The following is a 20,785-nucleotide window of genomic DNA, read 5'->3' as shown; positions in this document are numbered from 1 at the left end:
AGCAAATATATCATGTGCTGCCACAAAGGACTAGGGTGGACCTAATGAGCATGGCGTCCCTTTCTTCTTGTGGTCATAAGATAACATGATGGTTAAACATTAAACATTAGCACTGAACTCATAAGTCTATGTCACAGATTGTAATTTATTTCTAATAGTTATGGAGAAGCCAACAGTACAACAAGCACCAGAAACGTTGAACCAAATGCATGTGATCAGAAGCAAATTTAAGCAGCAGATTTGGACTGTTATTTGCAAAGCTCACACTCCATGGATCGTTGGCTTTTGGAAAGGCTTGCGGCTGTAGAGCAGCATGTAGGCGTTGGGAGATTGCACCTGGCTGTCCTGTAGCTCTCTGACAAACGAGTCATCAAAGCAGTGCCAGGTCTGGGCTGAGGCATGGTGGCACAGGGCTGTATAGTGACCCATGTTCAGATGACCTGTGTGGTTCTATTTTTTAAAAACAATATATATCGATCAACAGTAGATTGGGTAAAAAAAAAAACATACAGAAAACAGACCTGATGAAAACCTGATGTCCCACTAAGCCCTAAACATTAAACCCTGTGTGTATCGCAGCATTGCCTGGGTGGGCTTAAAATGGTGTGAACAGGAATGTGTCAGCACTTTGTGGAGTCTGCTTGATGATGCCAAAACAGTTCTTAAAGTTGTGGGGTCAGAACTGTTGATTTTACACTTTTTGCTTTCTTCACGACTAAAGAAGTTCAAGGACCAACTGTTTAATTTTAAAGTCTTCTACACTCTGGCCTTCTAGCGAAGTCTAGTGGAAGTAATTGTAAAATAATCAGTTTACTCTTTTTTTTTCTTCTTTTTTTTAAATGATTATTATTAAGCAAAGATTTGGGGTGGCTGTGGATCAGGAGGCAGACCAGGTCATCTACTAATGACTACTAATGAATGTTGCTGGTTCAATTCCTGGCTGCTCCAGTCTGCATGCCAAAGTATCCTTGGGCAAGATACTGAACTCCAAGCTGCTCTCTGATGCAGCTGTTGGAGTATGAATGTGTGAATGTTAGCTCGAAAGCACTCTGAAGTAGAAAAAAACAGTGTTGTAGAAAGTGCTCTGAGTGCTCAGCTAGAGTAGAAAACCGCTATATAAGAACTTATTCATAAATAAGCTAGTATGCACTTCATTCCTCTGGTTTCATGTAAATGACTTTTGTCTTAGAGCGTTCGGGGTTGGTTGCTTCTCTCATGCTCATCGGTGGTATTTTTCTCAGGCATTCCTGCAACCCCGAGTTTAACAAATGCACTTACAGTAGTTATATTTCTTCTGGTACTATCTATGCTCTTATTTTGGGGACTGTAAGATTAATGGTACTCTAGTCCAGTGGCTTTGGTGGCAGGCCTGAGCCCCAGTGGTCCCCAAGTCTGTGAAGTCTCTTAGTAAACCACAAATATGATCTCAGAAATTAATTACTTTTTCATTCAGAACCCATATTATAATCTTCTGTATGTTCACTCACCACAACAGCATATAGGTGGTATGAAGAATACGAGGCGTTCTGCACTGAGCTCGATAGAAATGGGGTCAAATCGAGCTTCATGGAGAACGCAACATTAGTCCTCAGTTTCACCTGCTTCTTCCCCTTGCAGCCAAACCTGCAGTGGAACAAACAAGTTTAGAGTTCACGCTGTTTCTTTTTTTTTTTTTTTTTTTTAAAGGTGCTATTGATTTATCTTAGTTTTCTTGTAGCTCTGGGGCACTTGGAAGCAGCAACACTTCATAATAGAATACAAAAAGAGCATTAAGTATTCATAATGCTTGCTGAATTAATGCATGCATATATACTGTACATGTTGCTTGTAGCAAAGGTCTGTTAATATTGATAAATGCTGAAGGCACTGTTAGTTTTTTTTCTTACTTACAAAAGACCAGTTATGTAATTTATGAATAAAATATTGTTTTTGGAATGTTTATTGTCTGATATTTTAGTTCAACAAACTCAGTTCTTTTAATTATTCTAATACATGATGTTGCTCATCTGACACTGTCATGACCATTGTTTCTGTAATTGTGAATTCATAAAGATCAAATTATGTTGTTTGCATGTTGTCTGCCTTTCTGTGTTGGCCATACGACAGGCCAGCAATCTGTATAGGGTGTACCCTGCCTCTCACCCTGTGACGGTTGGGATAGGCTCCAGCCCCCACGCGAACGAGGAAAGGACGGATGTTTCCTCAAGCCTACAACGCCTTCTTGCTTTTGGTTAAAGCTAATATGATAATATTAACCATATCATATGATTTGAATATGAAAGTTTTGTGCACTGCCATTCTCAAAATCAACATCAAATCTTGAAACTCAGCTTTAAAGGCAACATCGACTGAGTCCTTTAATTGCTTTAAAAAAAAATTTTTAAAAAGCACACTGCACATCTCCTGAAGATCATATGTGAAAGCCCCCGAGCAGCTGCAGTACTGAGTGGACCTTAAAGTGAGATAATACTTTTAAATGTTATGCATTCATTCCTAAAACCTGAAGATTTATCCATTGAATAAATAAATACTCTTAAAATAAAGCATCTTAAGAGATGACAATTCATTTCTACTCACCGTTTTAGGTGTAACATGAGGATCTCTGGAGGTTTGTCCAAACAAGTGAGGACTGTCGTTTCTGTCCTCATCCCGCACACTGAGCACAGCAACTGCTCTCCCCCAGTCAGGAAAGTCTGCTCAAAGAACAGTGACAGACAATCCTGCACAGCATGGAAAGAGAATGAAAGATGAGCACAGAACAGCAGGGCCGAGACCATCGATATCTAAAACGCATGCAGTCTGCACAATGTTTACAAACCTACCTGAATGGAGCACTTAAGGATGCCAGCAGGAATCGGTAGTGACAGTACAGTGAAGGCTTGTGTGCTGTACGCCTGGTGATCGCAGTGCATGCAGAGGGTTATGTATCTCAGCTGGCCCTCAAACAGACACGAGACAATGGTGCTTTCAATGGCACATTTCCTGTTCTGTTCTTGTCTCGGCTGTTGCACCGAAGAGTGCGTCTGGTGCTTTGCAACCTTGTAAAGACACACACAATCACACACAGTTATTCCTGCTGTAAGTGTGTTTTGCTGCAAAAGAGGTACAGGCAAAGTGATGGTGAAGATGTGTAGATGCTGCTGCACCTTTTTGAGGTCGTCATTGAGTGCGTTGAGGAGAAAGATCAGCAGCTCCTGCGCATCCTGCTGGGAGTAGTTGTTGAACTGGGGGAGCATGGAGCACAGCATGGACCTGGCCTCCACGGGGGCACAGCTGGAGCTTCTTCCCAGCCACATCTCCTCTAGTAGGCGGACAAACACCTCAGCAACCCGGCACTTGGACCTGCATGAACAGAGGTTAAACCACTGGGAAAACATGGCCATCAACAGTGAGTCAGAAAAAAAAAAGCTGCAAGGTCTTACTTTGCCAGCTCTTTGCGTGTGTCCTGATTCAGGAGGTGCTCCACGAGGGGCACAGTGGAACACAGACACTGTAACACAGCATTTAAGTAGCAAGAGTTGCCAAAATTGTCTAATCCACACACTCCTGGTCTGTTCCAGCCGTCCTGCAGCCTCGCTGCAGAGCTGCACCTGTGTTTATCTTTCTCCATCACCTGACCACAGCTGTTGGGGTTTGTCCTGCAAGAGCAAGAATAGAACAGGCATTAAAATTATCATTATTCCTGCATCAAAACTGAATATGAAGGGCAAAAAAGCTGATTCATCAGCATGAGGCTACATAGTTTTAACCAGGTGGTTTAAATGTTGTCACTGATCCAAACAAAACAGGAAATTAATTGGAAAAACTCCCCCATCAATTATTAACAGAAAATAATTATTAGTGGCAGCCATGATATTAATTGTTTTAAAACATCAACATTGTTTACTCTGATTGGACAACTGTACTCACATACAGCTGCGATCCATATTTTACTCCTTAAAATCTATAACGGTGGAGATGGGCTATACATTACTTCATGCACAGCACTATATTTAGTAAATGCCTCAAAGTGTGAAATGTTTCCACATCTCATTATATTCATTGTGATACTAAACTGAACTCAGCTCAGTCCGCACTGATAAGCTGATTCAATTTCAGAGCCCTCCACCATTAACCCTAAAACACATATTTGTTAAATCTAAATGCTCACAAAAATAAAATTATTAGCATTCCCTTTTTTTTTTCTGTATGACTCATTTCCTACATCAGCTAAAAGATGTAACAGAAGCACTGTAATAATCAGCAAGGCCAACCTTTGCTTTGACATATTTGTAACACTTGTCTCTTGGCATGAGCTGCTGTTCAGTCGTGGCAGAACGGGCACAGGGATGCTGCCGTCCACGGCCAGCTGAGTGGCCAGAGTCCTGGTGAACTGTGTCAGGGTGATCTTCCTTCCTGAACTCTGGCTCTGCAGAGTGTGGAGCACAAATGTGTTGATGCAGATCACGTGTAGGGTCACCCAGAGGCCTGGCAGAAAGACATCCACCACTGTTCCTTTCGGGTCTGACAGAGGAACGAGGGCAGGTCCGGTCCAACCCTGCAGGTGGGCAACAAGTTCAGACATAGACTCCTCAGATGGTGAACTCTTAACAGCGGGAACAAAATGAACAGTCAACCCTAATCCAGACAAGATGTCTGTGAGTCTTCCCTCCATCCAGGCAGACCTGTCCAGCTGAACCACGCGCCTGTGGCTGCAGAAAGGTCTCAGCAGGTGCTTGACCACCTGCTCGACCACAGATTTCTTACTCTGCCTCTGGAGCTGCTCTGGACAGTAAAGATACATGTTACAGATGAACCCCGAGCTCAGGTCACAGAGGAGGGCAAGATGAAGAGAGCAGTGGTCCTGCTGCGAGGACAGTCTGTATTTCTTCACAGCTAGGTTGGACCCTGGTGTGTGTAGGGCCTGGTAGCGCCGGGTTATGTGGCCACAGAAAGCAGAGAGGACTTCCAGCTTGTCTCCATCCTCCAGTCTGGTCAGAGACAGGAGCTTGGCCTGGATGCTGTTTCTCTTCAGCACCCCCTGCCATCCATCTAGTTTTACATTTAGCTCGGGGCCAAAGCTGCAGTTCTGTCCCACAGATAGGCTGCTTTGCAGGACTATAGAAAACCACGTTACTGCCTCAGCATACTCCTCCTCAGACAGATCTATGCTGTGCTCCCTGCTCTGGCAGTGTGACTGACGGTTTGCGCCTGCCTTCACACCAGAAGCTCTCCTGACCAGCTCCCAGATTGCTTCCCTGTCCAACACCTCCAGGAGAAGTTCTCTAGCTGTGTAGTAAACCTGGCAATTAGTACTAGTCTGAGTCTTGGTGAGAGGCTTCACCTTTTTGGACTTTTGGAAGATATTTGGTAAACAAAGGCTGTCCCTCTGCGTAGCTTCATGAGGTATCTCCACTAGGTGGCACTCCTCTGACATCCAGACGCACTCCTTCACTGACAAAGCCTTGGCTTTCATCTTTCCCTCTGCGCGCTCGGTCTAACAAAAAGACATCTCAAAACACTGATGACTTCCTCCACGATAGTCTTTTAAACGCAAACCAGTCACAGTGCAAAAGGTCAGTCACAGCACAGCAGCTGTGTCCCTGAACTGCTGCCCTGTGACCTGTTAACTTTGATGGCAAAAGGAGGAGACAACCACAGGACGAGGTGTTCATCATATCCTGTGTGGTACCCTAACAAACTGTGTGTACTTTGCATGTTCATCTGATCCTCAGGTGAAACCAACACTCATGAGAATCCGCTGTTAGTTAAATCACCAGGGATCCGCAGCAGCCAGACAACCGTGTCTTGGCAACGCAAACGCAGCGCTCGTGACGCGCTTCTGTCCTCTTGTGTGCGTGACTTCAGGGTTTAGCCTGACATTTAGCAAACGACTCAGAAGCTAAGGGAAAACCTGTTGCTTTACAGTGTAACTGTCAATCATTGTTTGAGCTGCATGCAGTCACTCAGAGACGCCACTAGATGGGGCTCTGTGGGGAAGAAAAGCAGCTTTTGGAAACCTCTAGTCTGTTTTCAATTTATTTTCTTTTTAAATCACCTGATCAGGTATGGCAGTTTATCCTCCCGTGATCTGCCATCACTGATGCTGCTTACTGTTGATGGCATCCAACAGGCCCCTCACTCCACTCACAAGCCCTTTCACTCATATAGCCCTATATCAGAATTTGCTGCAACAGCCCTTATGTTGCACAGTACTCGAGCTTATTTCTAAAGGCTTGATATTAGGCCTGGATAACTCCTGCTGCAAAACAGTGACAGGGACGGTAATGGAAGTAGATAAAGCCATGGCTTTGATGTGTCATATGGGTGGGGTTCAAGCAAAGTGCTTATTAAAAAACCTAATGCAAACTATAATTGTGAATAATGCCAAAAGTATTCACTCCCCCATCCAAATCATTGAATTCAGGTGTTTCAATCACTTCCATGACCACAGGCGTATACACCAAGCACCTAGGCATGCAGACTGCTTCTACAAACATTTGTGAAAGAATGGGTCGCTTTCAGGAGCTCAGTGAATTCCAGCGTGGTGGATAGGATGCCACCTGTGCAGTCCAGTTGTGAAATTTCCTCATTACTAAATATTCCATAGTCAACTGTTAGTGGTATTATAACAAAGTAGAAGTGATTGGGAATGACAGCAACTCAGCCATGAAGTGGTAGGCCACATAAAATTACAGAGTGGGGTCAGCGGATGTTGAGGCGCATAATGCACAGAGGTCTCCAACTTTCTGCTGTAAATCACTACAGACGTCCAAACTTCATGTGGCCTTCAGATTAGCTCAAGAACAGTGTGTAGAGAGCTTCAACCACCAGCTGACAAAACAGATGATGTACAGCTTGAGATTTTTTAGAAGAAAGAAGTTCATCCATTTTTTTACACTTTAAATTTATTATTGAAAATGACTGAAAACAAATAAACAAACAAACAAAAAAACAGTCATATAATTTCATTTTTTGTTTTCCGGTCTTGTAAAATATTCTGGCTTTGTAGCCTATAGGAACAGACCAGGAAGCTGCAAACAGTTTGACCTGTTTCCCAAAGAGAAGATCAGCTGAAGCAGTACAAGTCAAGGGCAGCAACCCATGACCTACAGCAGAAACAGGGAAAGATGGGTAATGGTGACACCACTTTAGACTCGTGGATTTAAAGGCAACGATGGCATTTCCTACAGGCAAAGAAATGAAATAAAGCTACCACAACTGTAACACTCCTTTTTTTTTTTTTTTTAAATGTTACTCTGAATAGGTTTTTTTCACATAGTAAGGAGCCTTGACATCTACAGCTACAAATGCTGGTAAGTCATTCAAAGAGTTTGAAACTTTACAGGAATGATTACCTAAAAAGTTTCCAGGAATGATTAGTGAAACATTAAATACACCACCAAGTCGTACACCTTGTGCAATCTAGCTAGGTCAGCTGCCTCTGTCCTATCCATGATGGTGCATATGTAGGCAGGCATGGTTTCAGTTGAATATGTTCCCATTAAACAGAGATTTAATATTTAACATTGCACTGGCGCAACTAAGTTCCTCATGGGTAACAAATTAAAGGGAACAGAGAAAAACAAGTTTCTTAGGAAGTGCCACAATCTGCCACTTGGACATCTTTGGTGTACTTTGGCATGATTCTGTTTGTTTCCAAAGGATGTTTCCATACAGGAGCAGTGGCCCCCTTCAGCTCACTTTTCATCCTGCAAGAAACTGCTCTGCTGTTTATCACAGGATAAATATGATTTGCGCTGTTTTGGACAAGTGGATCCAAACTGTGCCAGCAAAATGCCCCCTGAAGCATAACAGAGCCACCAGATCCCCTCACTGCAGAGGGTTAATGGATTGGGTTTTTTCCTTTAATTTGTCAACCCTCTGTGTAAGCACTGGTGTTGCTTCTGCTGCTTTTCTAACCAGTAGGTGGTAAAGGTTGGATCCAGAGGTGAAGGTGTGATTTCCTGGATTAGGTTCATTAACCTCAGTGACATTGGTGTTGTTATTCCACAGATCCTGATACAATAGCACTGAATCAGTTCAATAAAGTCTGTTCACTTTCAGCCAAATTATTCAGCCAACACTCTGTGTTTTGACAAAACATGTATTTGGCTTCGCTAGATCTGATCCAACATTCGCCATATGTGAACAGATAATCTGCTCAAAACCCTAATCACAGATAATATTACGAGCGATTTGGCCGTGAAACGCAGATAAATTTGGCAGCGAGGACGAAAACAAGAGGCGTTGTACCCTGATCTAAATTGCAAACACGCCTCATAAGTACTCGTGTTCACTTCAGAACAATCCTGCTATCTATTCTCATAACGTAAAGTTCGCCTGTTGTTTTTTTCACCTGTACCCCACAAAAGTATTTGCAAATGAAGATTTAATTCTTCACACTTTTTGTGAGAAAACGGCACAACTCTAACCCACGAGATGAATTTTAAACATCTTTTTTCCACGGCACAGCTAAAGTATATTCCGAGTGTCGTGATAATACCCTGCCTTCTGTCATCGGGGGTGGAAGAATCACACAATTACCTCGAGGGCTCTGGAAGCTCTCCTGCATAAATCATATCCACTTTAAGCTCCAAATATGTTAATCCATTAATATCAAAGGGCATCTTCTCTCCTTCGGCACACCCTTTAAGCTTTGTGTAATTTCTGATCTAAGAACCTGTTCATTTAGACCCAAAGAAACATAATCAAACATCCACTGTTAAGGGATGTGTTTCAGTCTGAAGTGGCCACTTCACGTCTCCCACACAGCTAGTAATAGAAAAAAACAAAAAACAAGAGGTGATGATTTTATTTCATGTAGGAGTTTGAAGGCGATAGTTTGCATTGTAACACCACTCAAAGAAGACATTATTCCTCCTTCTCCTTTGTTCTATTTGTGATTGATGACGAGTCAGAAAGCTGCCAGCCCTGTGCTTCTGGAAATCTCTCCCGTTGTCTGCAAAATACATGAACACACATTTTTAAAAATAAATAAATAAAAAGCTAAAATCATAGAGTTCTTGGTGACTTGGTGGCGTGCAGATTTTAAAAGATTTCTTATGACATATGGCCAGAAACGTTTACTACAAGGCTCCAGCAGGTTGAGTCAGACAAATCAGGTGAAGATAATCCAGAGTTGTCTCTTCATTCGAAAATCAGAGGACATTTCTTTTTGAAACATTTACAGGATTTTGGAGTTTGTCCAACATCACTTATACTAAAAAAATATCCAGTTTCATGAAAGAAGTATTTTTAGGAAACACATCCCTGACAGCACTCATTTTAAATCAGAATAGAAATGCTTTTCTTTAACATCATTGTTATTTAAGCTACAGTGTTGTGCAGACATCTGGAGTCGCCCCCTCATTTCTTTATATTTTGTTAGAAAAATCAAAAATAATTGAAATGAGTTATGTGCAAACATACATGGAAATACAGCAGTCAAAAACAGAGTTTGTACAATTCTAACGAGATTGAAACTCAATATCTGGTATGACACCCTTTATTCTTCAAGACAACCTGAACTCTCTGAGGCAGCTTTCTTCTCAGTTCTTCTTGAAGGACATTCAAAGCTCTTCTTTGGATGTTGGCTGCCTTTTGTTCTGTTCTCTGTGTGTGTGTGGGGGTTTTTTTTGTTTTTTTTTTAATCCAGGTATGCTTTTACTGCATTGGCAGTGTGTTTGGGGGACCTTGTGATGCTGAAATATAAAGCCATTGCCAATCAGACCAGACACTTTCCAGATGCTATTGCGTGGTGGTTCAAGATATGACTCATCACACTTTACCAAGTTACTGACGGTCCATCCATCCATTCTCTTCCGCTTATCCTATTCAAGGTCGCGCGGGTGGGGTGGGGGTGGGGGCTGGAGCCTATTGCAGCTAACATAGGGCGAGAGGCAGGGTACACCCAGTACAGGTCGCCTGCCTGTCACCATTCACACTCACATTCACATCTGTGGGCAATTTAGAGTGACCATTTAACCTAATCCCAGTAAGTGCATGTCTTTGGACTGTGGGAGGAAACCGGAGTACCTGGAGGAAACCCATGCAGACACGGGGAGAACATGCAAACTCCACACAGAAAGGTGTGGATTGTGAATTATCTTGTTGGTGCAAAAATACTATTTTATATCTGTCAAATTGTGTGATCTTTGGCATTTTTCATAAATTCCATCAAAGAAATGAGAACAAATGATGTGTTTTTGCAGCAGAACAAAGTGCCTAAAGATGCAATTTGAAGCTGGTTCTTTGCTGAGTTTTCTGTTATGTGTAGACACAACACTGGTTCAGTCCTTGAGTTTGGTGCCTTTTTTATGTTTGAATGATTCATAAGTCAGTTTTAAGTGGCTTAACATGGAAAACATTCCCGTGAAAATGGTCAGGTACAAGGACTGGACTGAAAATTAGTGAGCAGCCAGTGTCCAAAAAAAACTTGGAAAGAGCTTCAAAAAGCTGGAGAACTATCGCTCAAGACTACTTTTAAAAATGACAAGAGTCTGGCTCACTGGAAGCAAAATATAAAGAAAGGAGTGGCTCAAAGCCCTTGCATAGTAGTGTACTGCAGGGGTTTAAAACTAGAAAAAGCATCGCATTATGAATAATGAAAAACAAGTACCCCCTAATTTTTCACTTTCTGTTAATGTAAAAATTTTGTCTGTGCTTAATTATGGTGTTATTGTTTATGTACATGCTTGACTCTCTCACAGGGTGTTGTGATTTATCACAGGCGATTCTTTCCTTACTCATCATTGCATCTTATATGAAAAAGTGGGGATGGATAAAAGTGTCTACTGCAAAGACTGCCTGCTTACCTCTGCTCCTTGATTGAATTTGAACACAGTGCTTACAGTGGCAGGTCACAGGACACTTTAACATTAGCTGTACCTCTGATTCACTCTGAACCTTGAAAAACTGGATGTAAATGCTTTGCTGCCTATAAATGGAATGAAGTACAAAAAGCCATGAAGCGAGAATCTTTGATTTCACTTGAACATTTTTAAAGGTTAAATTTATTTTTCTGCGACTACTCTTGCCCATGTTTTTCTTACTTTCTGATCATATATAATGTGTCATTTTATCATGTGTATGTCTCAGTTTTTGTATCTTTTTTGTAAACAAGTCTCTCTTGATTTCAACAGAACTACCTGTTTGAATAAAGCAGCGGTTCCCAAAGTCAACAGTGCTGCAGCCCACTTAAAAACCAGAAAATCCCATGTCCCATAATACATTACACAATAATACATTTATATAACTATTGTAACTATGCACTCACATTCACATGTCTGTCTCTCTGTGTTGGCCCTGCGACAGGCTGGCAACCTATACAGAGTGCACCCTGCCTCTCGCCCTATGTTAGCTGGGATAGGCTCCAGCCCCCCGTGACCCTGAACAGGATAAGCAGAAGAGAATGCATGGATGGATGGCTGGATGTAACTATGCATACTTGTGTGTAATTTTTAAACTGAATTTCTGTTATTACTGCGGGCCACCTGCAGTACCTTCACGACCCACCAGGGGGCCAATGCCCACACCTTGGGAACCACTGGACTAGAGCACAATAATAATAATTAGAGAAATATTTTGGCACAAGTCTTTGGCTTAACTAGCTTCCTTCAGTTTGTTATGAAGGAAGATGGGTTATGTATTTGTCACTTAGAAGGCTGTAAAACTGACAATGATTCAGACCTCAGGCTTGGATAAGCATTAGCAGTTCAGATGTGACCTATTTTACATGTCAACAAAATGGTTCCTGTTACAAAAGTCCAAAAAATTTGCCCTCCTTCTCTGCGGTTTTTACTCTGTCAAGCCAACCAGTTGGCTTCTGGCTATATATTTGCTGCCCCTGATCTTACTTAAGAAGTCTGGTGTGAGAACTACTCAGATCAAAGTTTTCCTTAACTAGTAAATGTTGTTTTAGTTCCTGGATTGAAAAAAAAGACAATATTTACTGTGAAATGTAATTGGAGAAGATAAATAAAGTAGAACTCACGAACAGATGGGAATATTTGCAAAAAACTAAATCACATAAACGTCATTAGAGGTGTTCTTTTACAAGGAACAAATTGTCTTTTTGTCCCTGTGCTCTTGAACCAGGATGTTCACACATTTATGAGCAGTGCAAATGTATAGCAATAAAAAGGCAAAGTGCACCACTGTGAGCATGAGAGTGTGGAACTGCATGTAAAAGTATTACTCTTGTCACTTCTGTGGTGGAAATGCATTAGCCAGATACAAAGTGTACAGTGTAATGTGCATGAAAGTCTGCTAAACTGAACTGTCTGTGTGTCTTTAATGAGAAAAGTCCACTTCCTGAACAAGGTCAGCAGTGTTTTGGAAAAAATGAGGCAATGTTATTGTGGCAGGAATGTATGCAGGTTTCTTTTTTTTTTTTTTCTTTTTTTTTGAGCACTGCTTGGAAAACTGGCCACAGTGTGGAAAATGATGACTGATAAGTGTCTCACTTTCTCGCTCTCTCATTTTCATGCTCAGCCACATGAAAGCAGACCTGAGGCCATTCTCAGTCAAAGGTTTGGGATCACTAAAATAAAAGTCCCTTTTTGATAGAAAAGTTTTGATTTTTGTTTAATTAAACCATAAATTAATCAGAAATTATGTAAATAACAATTAATGCCAAATGGAATCACTGCCACAACATTAAAACCACTGTCATAAGCTGAAAAACAGTGATTATCCTCTGATCCTCCCCTCTGCTGGGATACTTTGGGTCCTGGCACTCTGATATCTAAACATTGTTTCAGGCCAAGCACGTACTCCCCAGTGGTAATGGCACACCCCGGTGGCAGCAGGCTTGCCCAGTAGGACATTGTTGACCTGGCTTCCAAATATCTCAGATGCCAGTGCAAAAACATCAGTGGGATGCACTGAAACAAACCCAATCTATGGAGGTTCCACCCCACAGCCCACAGCACCCAAAGGCTTTGCTGCCAATGACCCCTGCTGGACACCACAAAGCAACCCCAGGGGTCATGTGCACATGGGCGAGAACTCTTTTTTTTTTAGCATGAAGAAGGCCTACATAATATTTAATATTTTAGTTGATGGGTTACAGCACTCACAAAAACAGCAGTCTCGAAGTCAGCAGTAGTTAGAGTTTTGAAAAAAGTGCCACTTCTGAGGCCAAGCAGTAAAAAAATGAAAAAGATTAAGATGGGCAAAAGAGCACAGTTACTGGACAGCGGAAGATGTGCCTTTATATTTAGAAGTCTGCTTAGAATACCAGGCTCTCGTAGACAGCTGCTGAATGCTGACATTGAGACTGGTACTTTGTTGGTGCATTTTAATGAACCTCCTAGTTGAGAACCTTTGAGGTGCCTGTTTCTCAAACTAAAGACTCTGATGCACTTGTCTTCTTGCACAGCGGTGCTTCAAGGTTTCCCACTTCTATTTTTTTCTGGTTAGAGATGGTTTGCTGTGATGAGAATTTTGCCAGTGTGTGAAATACAGTCTTTTTAGTTTTAGCCAGTTCCCTGCATGGAAGTTTTTAAAACTCTAAGGAGTTTCAGAAGGACGTTCTTTTTTTTTTTTTTTAGCTATTTTGAGATTGTAATCATACCCATACAGGCGGATGATTTAATTATTAAGTTGCAGAACGCAATGTGCCATTGGAACATAGGAGTGTTATATTCCATTAAAAATCTTAAATGTTTTATAATTAATCATTTCATAAATCATTAATTGATCAGTATTGTGTATTATTTACAGAATTCCAATCAAGTCCATGTTCTAGTGGATATAAACAAATGTGCTTTTCTTCCATAAACAAGGACATTTAAAAGAAATGAAAGAATTGATCATAATCTACTGTAGTAGAGATTTTGAATAATAAATTATTTGGCATTTAGATTCTGATGGTATGATATAAGACAGGACAACTGAGAGTCGGAAAAGCAGAAGGACAGAAGAGCACTGAGATTTAAAGCACTGTGAATAGAGGCGGATTTTCTTTCACAAGACAAGACAAGAGCAAGACTGGACCAGAGTGATGACGGCAGAACTGAGTTTGACAGCGTGGGAAGGTGGAAGTACTAGACCAATAGACTAGAAGCCCAAATTCCCAGGAACGTTGGCAGATGAGGGAATACAGAGCTTCCTTATTGAACTGGCCCATAAGCTTCATTTCACCAGAAAAACAATATGATTGAGTAACGTGCAAACAACACAAAGCACATAATAACACAAAATGTGACAAAAAAAAATCAGAAGCAGCGAGGAACCATGAATACCTTTTCTAATGCAAAGATTCAATCCACCCACAAAACAAAAAGAAAGAAACAAACAAACAAAACAAGAGCAATTTAAAAGCACTGAACTAACTCCACTCCAAGTTCCTAGATACCAGTCAGAAGATAGTGTGCACAGGGTATCTGCGGGGGGAAATATAACACAAAGTGTGCATTTATGACTCAGCATACCTCATTTAAAACACTGTCTTCTAAAAGATTCTTTTTTCAGACTTGATTGAACTGATTATGAGTGAGCAGCTGGCATGGTAAGAATCTGTAAACTTCATAATACCTCAATTTTAGTCCAACACACCAGATGAGTCCTTCTCAGGAAATCTTTTCATTTTCTTTGTAGACATGCTGGGTAGTGAGGAAAATCCCCCAAAATGTATACCAGAGATATTATAAGAGAGAGAGATAGCACTCAAAGAGTCCTAGATCAAGATTTATGAGAGAACTGTGGAACAGAAAAGATGGCGATAGAAGAAAAGTCCATCCATCCATCCATTTTCTTCCGCTTATCCGGGGCCGGGTCGCGGGGGCAGAAGCCTAAGCAGAGAAGCCCAAGCTTCCCTCTCCCCAGCCACCTCCTCCAGCCCATCCGGAGGGACCCCAAGGCGTTCCCAGGCCAGCCGAGATACACAATCTCTCCAGCGTGTCCTGGGTCTACCACGGGGCCTCCTCCCGGTGGGACATGCCCGGAACACCTCACCCAGGAGGCGGCCAGGAGGCATCCTAATCAGATGCCCGAGCCACCTCAACTGGCTCCTTTCGATGTGGAGGAGCAGCGGCTCTACTCCGAGCCCCTCCCGGATGGCCGCACTCCTCACCTTATCTCTAAGGGAGAGGCCAGCCACCCTTCGAAGGAAACTCATTTCTGCCGCTTGTATTCGCGATCTTATTCTTTCGGTCACTACCCAAAGCTCGTGACCATAGGTGAGGGTAGGAACGTAGATCGACCGGTAAATCGAGAGCCTCGCTTTTACGCTAAGCTCCCTCTTCACCACGACGGACCGGTGCAGCGTCCGCATCACTGCAGAAGCAGCCCCGATCCGCCTGTCGATCTCCCGTTCCCTTCTCCCATCACTCGTGAACAAGACCCCGAGATACTTAAACTCCTCCACTTGAGGCAAGAACTCGTTCCTGAGCCGGAGATGGCACTCCACCCTTTTCCGGCTGAGGACCATGGCCTCAGACTTAGAGGTGCTGATTCTCATGCCAGCCGCTTCACACTCGGCTGCGAACCGTTCCACTGCGAGCTGGAGGCCCCCCCGTGATGAAGCCAACAGAACCGCATCATCTGCAAAAAGCAGAGATGTGACTCTGAGGCCACCAAGGAAGAAGCCTTCCGCCACCTGGCTACGCCTAGAAATTCTGTCCATAAAAATTATGAACAGAATCGGTGACAAAGGGCAGCCCTGACGGAGTCCAACACCCACAGGAAACAAATCCGACTTATTACCGGCTATACGGACCAAGCTCTCACTGTGGTTGTACAAGGAATGAATGGCCCGCAACAATGGGCCAGACACCCCATACTCCCGCAGAACCTCCCAAAGAACACCCCGAGGAACACGGTCGAATGCCTTCTCCAAGTCCACAAAGCACATGTAGACTGGTTGGGCAAACTCCCACGCACACTCGAATATCCTTGAGAGGATAAAGAGCTGGTCCAGCGTTCCACGACCAGGACGAAAACCGCATTGTTCCTCCTGAATCCGAGGTTCGACTAACGGACGCACCCTCCTTTCCAGCACCCTGGCATAGACCTTACCAGGGAGGCTGAGGAGTGTGATCCCCCGAAAGTTGGAGCACACCCTCCGGTCTCCCTTCTTAAAGATGGGGACCACCACCCCGGTCTGCCAATCCAATGGCACTGCCCCAGATCTCCACGCGATGTTGCAGAGGCGTGTCAACCAAGACAGCCCTACAACATCCAGAGCCTTCAGGAACTCAGGGCGAATCTCGTCCACCCCAGGGGCTCTGCCACCAAGGAGTTGTTTAACTACCTCAGTGACCTCACCCCCAGTGATGGTCAAGTCATCCCCCTCATCCCCAGACTCTGCTTCCACTACAGAAGGCGTGTCAGTGGGATTCAGAAGGTCCTCGAAGTATTCCTTCCACCGTCCGACTATAGCCTCAGTTGAAGTCAGCAGCACTTCACTTTAGAAGAAAAGTGAAGTTACTTAAACTGTTATTCATCTGAACAAGGACCCCTATGGAAGAAAGATCATTGGAACAGTTTATCCAGTCCAGAATAGGGTTACCGGGGCCCCACCCTGGAACCAGACCTGGGGAGGATGATCGAGGGAGAGCTCCTGGTGACCAGGTGCACAATGTGTGTCAGGCAGTGGCCAAGGGGGTGGAGGCCCTGGCAGACCGATCCCTGGCTATCGAGGCTGGCTATTGGGACATGGAATGTCACCTCTCTGGTGGGGAAGGAGCCTGAGGTTGAAAGATAATGGTCAGATATAGTTGGCCTCACCTCAAACCATGGTCTGGGCTCTGGAAACAGTCTCCTGGAGGGGGGCTGGACTCTGTTCCAGTCTGGAGTTGCCCTCGCTGAGAGGCAGCACGCTGGGGTGGATATCCTTGTATCTCCTCAGCTTGCTGCCTATATGTGGACAAGAGGGACAAGAGGTGGACAAAGGCTAGGGAATGGGTCCTAACTGCTGTTTGCACTTATGCACCAAATAACAGTTCAGAGTACCCAGCCTTCTTGGAGTTGCTAGGTAGAGTGCTCCATCCGGTGACTCTGTCTGTCTGTCTACTGGGAGACTTCAATGCTCACATGGGCAACGTGAGACCTGGAGGAGCGTGACTGGGAGGAAGAGCCTACCTGATCTGAACCCGAGTAGTGTCCTGTTATCCTATTATGGAAAAACCAGTTTGTCCATAACTAACACCGTGTTTGAACATAAAGATATCCATAAGTGTACGTGGCACCAGGACTATCTAGGTTGCAGGTCGATGATCGATTTTGTAATCGTATCATCAGATCTGTGGGTGTATGTTCTGGACACTTGGGTGAAGAGCTGAGCTGAGCTGTCAACTGATCACCACCTGGTGGTGAATTGGATCAGGTGATGGACAGACCTATTTCACCTAAACAAATAGTGAGGGTGCACTGGGAATGCCTAGCAGAGGCCCCAGTCCACCAGATTGTCAACTCCCACCTCTGGCAGAACTTCAACAGCATTCTGAGGGAGGCTGAGGACATTCAGTCCGAATGGGCCACCATTGTTGAGGCTGCTGCATGGAGCTGTGTCTGCAAGATGTTTGGTGCCTGTCGTGGTGGTAATCCCTGAACCAGATGGTGGTCACAGGAGGTGAAGGGAGCCATAAAGCTAAAAAATGAGTCCTATCGGGCTTGGTTGAGACTTCAGAGACAACAGATGGGTACCAGCAGGTGGGGTGGAATGCAGCTCAGGCAGTGGCTGAAGCAAAAAGGAGGAGTTCAGTGAGGCTATGAAAAAAGACTTTCAGACTGCCTCGAAGCAATTTTGGCAAACCGTCAGGTGACTCAGGAGGGGAGAGTGATGCTCTACTTATACAATGTATAGTGTGGCTGGGGCACTGCTGACTTCAACTGAGGATATATTCGGGCGGTGGAAGAATAGTTCAAGGACCTCCTTAATCCCACTGATATGCCTTCTGTCACGGAAGCAGTCTGGGGATGAAGGGGATGATTCGTCCATCTCTGGTGGTCACTGAGAATTCTAGGTGCAGCCAAGTGGTGGAAGCCTTACACCTTGGCGGCCTCAGAATCTCATTTCTACTTTTTGCATAAGATGTGGTCCTGTTGGCTTCATCAGGTGGTGGCCTCCAGCCCACACTGGAGCAGTTTGCACCCAAGTGTGAAGCAGCAGGTATGAGAATTAGCACCTCTTAGTCTGAGGTCCTCAGCCGGAAAAGGGTGGAGTGCCCACTCCAGATCAGGGACGAGTTGCTGCCCCAAGTGGAGGAGTTTAAGTATCTTGGAGTCTTGTTCACGAGTGACGGGAGATGGGAGTGGAAGATTGATGGATAGATTGGGGCTGTGTCTGCAGCGATGAGGGAGGTAGACAGCTCCCTCACCTATGGTCACAAGTTTGGAAGAGGTGGCTGGCAAGAGGGAGGTCTGGGTTTCTCTGCTTAGGCTGCTGCCCCCACGACCAAGCCTTGGATAAGTGTAAGAAAATGGATGGATGGATGGATAAAACCTTCTAAAACTTATTAAAGTTGAAGAAATTTAAAGCTGTTTTTAATGAAAATTGGCCAGTGATTCCATACATGCTGGAAATAAAAGGTAATTTAGATCATTCTTCAGAATAACTGCCCAAATAAGGAACCAGAAGCATTTCAAAATCACCTTATTACTACAATCTGTGTTAGTATGATGTAATCTTTTGATTGTACAAGAAAGCAAAATGTCATATTTTGGCCTTTCCATTGCTTATGCACACACAGAAGAAAACTGTTTCATTATGGAACCTCTTCAGCTAAATTGCTTGTCTCTGTATAATAAATGGGCTTCACTGGGAACAGCTGTTGCTACTCTGCAGGCACGGGGAACATTTTGTCATGAGGACTCTGTGAATATCAATGGGCTTTTAGGATGTTTTTCCCTGATTGAGAGCGCATTATTAATATTATGTTAGCTGCTGTTGTTTATTGCAGCATCTCCAAAAGTGCTCGAGTCTAAATGAATGCTGATGCATTTTTCTTAAAATGACTAGTTGCATATGACTTTGAAATATCCACTTTTGACATATTCCTTCTTGTGGGTGATGTTTTGGATTTACAGTTTTAAAAAAACACTTAAAGACTTAAAGACCACTGTGATTTTTTTTCCTCCAGCAGGAACCTCTAAAGCATTACTTCTTAAACATTTTCTCCTTTAGGAGGCCAAAAAGGGGTTTATACGCCACCACCACAGAATGATTGATTTAATTTTCAGTACTGGAGAAGCAGCCAAGCTGGACTGTATTAAAATAAAATGCATGAGGCTCATTGCAAATTTTTGTTCCCCTCCACATAAGTGCCTCAAAGTTTCAGAAGCACTGGTCTTAAGAATGAAGAATCTGCAACTCTGATGTTAAAGCTCAGAAATGATACACTGATATCAGTGGTCAGGACGCACTGTAATTTTGGCAGGAGTTAAGGCTTTCAAAGCAGCAATGTCTATTTATAAATGCACTTTGTGTTCTAACTTTAGTGTCCGGTGCTCAGCACAACTCTGGTCTGAATATGGACACACATTCTGACACCGTGTAGCCATAATGAGTAACCTCGAGTTGTAGTAGATAACTGCTGGAAGCTTTGTCCCCATGTTTGTTCAACTGCAGCGCAAGACCTGCAGTGCCAAACAGGTCATCACATTTATACAAGGTATTTTAGTCCTCTCCATTGGAGGAAATTCTACGGAAGCTTAAGCAGTTCCTCATCACTTTTAATTGGCCTCCTGGGAAAGAGAATAGCCTTCACGACCTTGAATTAGGAAGCAATGTGGTAAGCTACTGTCAGCTGATGGGTGGTGCATTGAGCTGCTTATCTTGCTGCTGCTGGATTTTATTTTTAACCTGGTGACACCTGACAGGCCCAGGATATGAGGAACACCTCAGGGGGAGAGGGATGAGTGGCAGTTAGTAGAAGAGGTATCGCATGAAAGTGAGGTACGTATGTGAAAATGCTCACAGTAGAGGCTTGCGGGAGAGAGGAAGGATGGGGGTTAGTTTCGTGATGGGGAGGCCTGCGTGATGTTGGAGCGAAGGATGACAACTGAGAAGACCAACACAGAAAAACAGAGAAACACATAGCTGCAGTAAAAAAATTTGGAGAGGGAAGATGTGGAATGAGAACTTGTGGTGGAAAGGGTGTTTTCTTTGGCCTACATTTGGTTGTTGGGCACGCCTCGCACTCTTTCACTTGATGCAAATCAGGTGTTAGCTTTCATCTCAGTATTCAAGCAGGGTTTAATCACAGCGGCTGAGTCTTGTGTCGTTACCAGGAAGGCAGAAAAACAAGACAGAGCTGGCCTAATTTTTTCGCAGCAGGAAGTAGCTGCAGTGAAAAATCCAAGCCCAGCTGTAGCTGATTATTGCAGGACAACTGGTTCAAACCTTTGCGCCACAATTTTTTTTTCTCTCCCTGTAGTGGTAGATTTGCTTAAATTACAGCCTCTGGTCTGCTCAGTGAATTGTGCACTCTGTAAGGCAGTTTTAAACCAGTTTGCCCTCAGTGGGAAAACAATCTATTAAGAAAAACATTGCAGTTCACAACAAACACATTTTAGAAGAGAGGCAGCAGAGGCTCATGGGCTCAAGGTTAGAGACATGCTTAACTGGGCAAAACAGTCTCTGGATTATTATACTTTATACTTAATTTCATTTTGTACATCACAGTCAATGCTTGAAAAATGGAGATTTCGAGAAAAAGGTTTCACACTCCGTTTTGTAAAGAAAAAGTGTGTTTACATTTACTTGTATTGTAAGGTGGGAGAGCCCCCTCCCCCCTTTATTACTGTAAAGTACAGTGAAGAAAAAAAAGGCACACAAGCACTGCAAATCATGTTAGAC

At 43.5% G+C, this 20,785-nt stretch overlaps 1 protein-coding gene across 1 annotated transcript; it reads right to left on the bottom strand.

The window, feature by feature from the left end:
• Positions 1 to 136: 136 nt before the first annotated feature.
• LOC115775708 (uncharacterized) lies at positions 137 to 5,779 on the bottom strand. Its single transcript, XM_030723185.1, has 7 exons — positions 4,254 to 5,779; positions 3,423 to 3,638; positions 3,147 to 3,342; positions 2,823 to 3,038; positions 2,578 to 2,720; positions 1,488 to 1,623; positions 137 to 450 (listed from the first exon to the last, which is right to left on the bottom strand). The coding sequence occupies exons 1-7, from the start codon at positions 5,453 to 5,455 to the stop codon at positions 262 to 264; spliced, it is 2,298 nt and encodes a 765-aa protein (XP_030579045.1). The 5' UTR covers positions 5,456 to 5,779; the 3' UTR covers positions 137 to 261.
• Between the last annotated feature and the right edge of the window lie 15,006 nt (positions 5,780 to 20,785).

The sequence above is a fragment of the Archocentrus centrarchus genome, chromosome 3, assembly GCF_007364275.1.
Source record: "Archocentrus centrarchus isolate MPI-CPG fArcCen1 chromosome 3, fArcCen1, whole genome shotgun sequence".
Taxonomy (NCBI): Eukaryota; Metazoa; Chordata; class Actinopteri; order Cichliformes; family Cichlidae; genus Archocentrus; species Archocentrus centrarchus.
The sequence above is the reverse complement of the archived record's forward strand: the minus strand, read 5'-3'. Positions and strand labels throughout refer to the sequence as shown.

What these genes read in the sequence shown, in the direction of transcription:
- LOC115775708 (XM_030723185.1), bottom strand. Translation starts at nt 5,455, where the DNA reads ATGAAAGCCAAGGCTTTGTCAGTGAAGGAGTGCGTCTGGATGTCAGAG. An exon ending in TCAATGACGACCTCAAAAAG is followed by an intron (nt 3,039 to 3,146) that starts GTGCAGCAGCAT and finishes TGTCTTTACAAG; the next exon opens with GTTGCAAAGCACCAGACGCA. An exon ending in TCCTTAAGTGCTCCATTCAG is followed by an intron (nt 2,721 to 2,822) that starts GTAGGTTTGTAA and finishes CATGCTGTGCAG; the next exon opens with GATTGTCTGTCACTGTTCTT.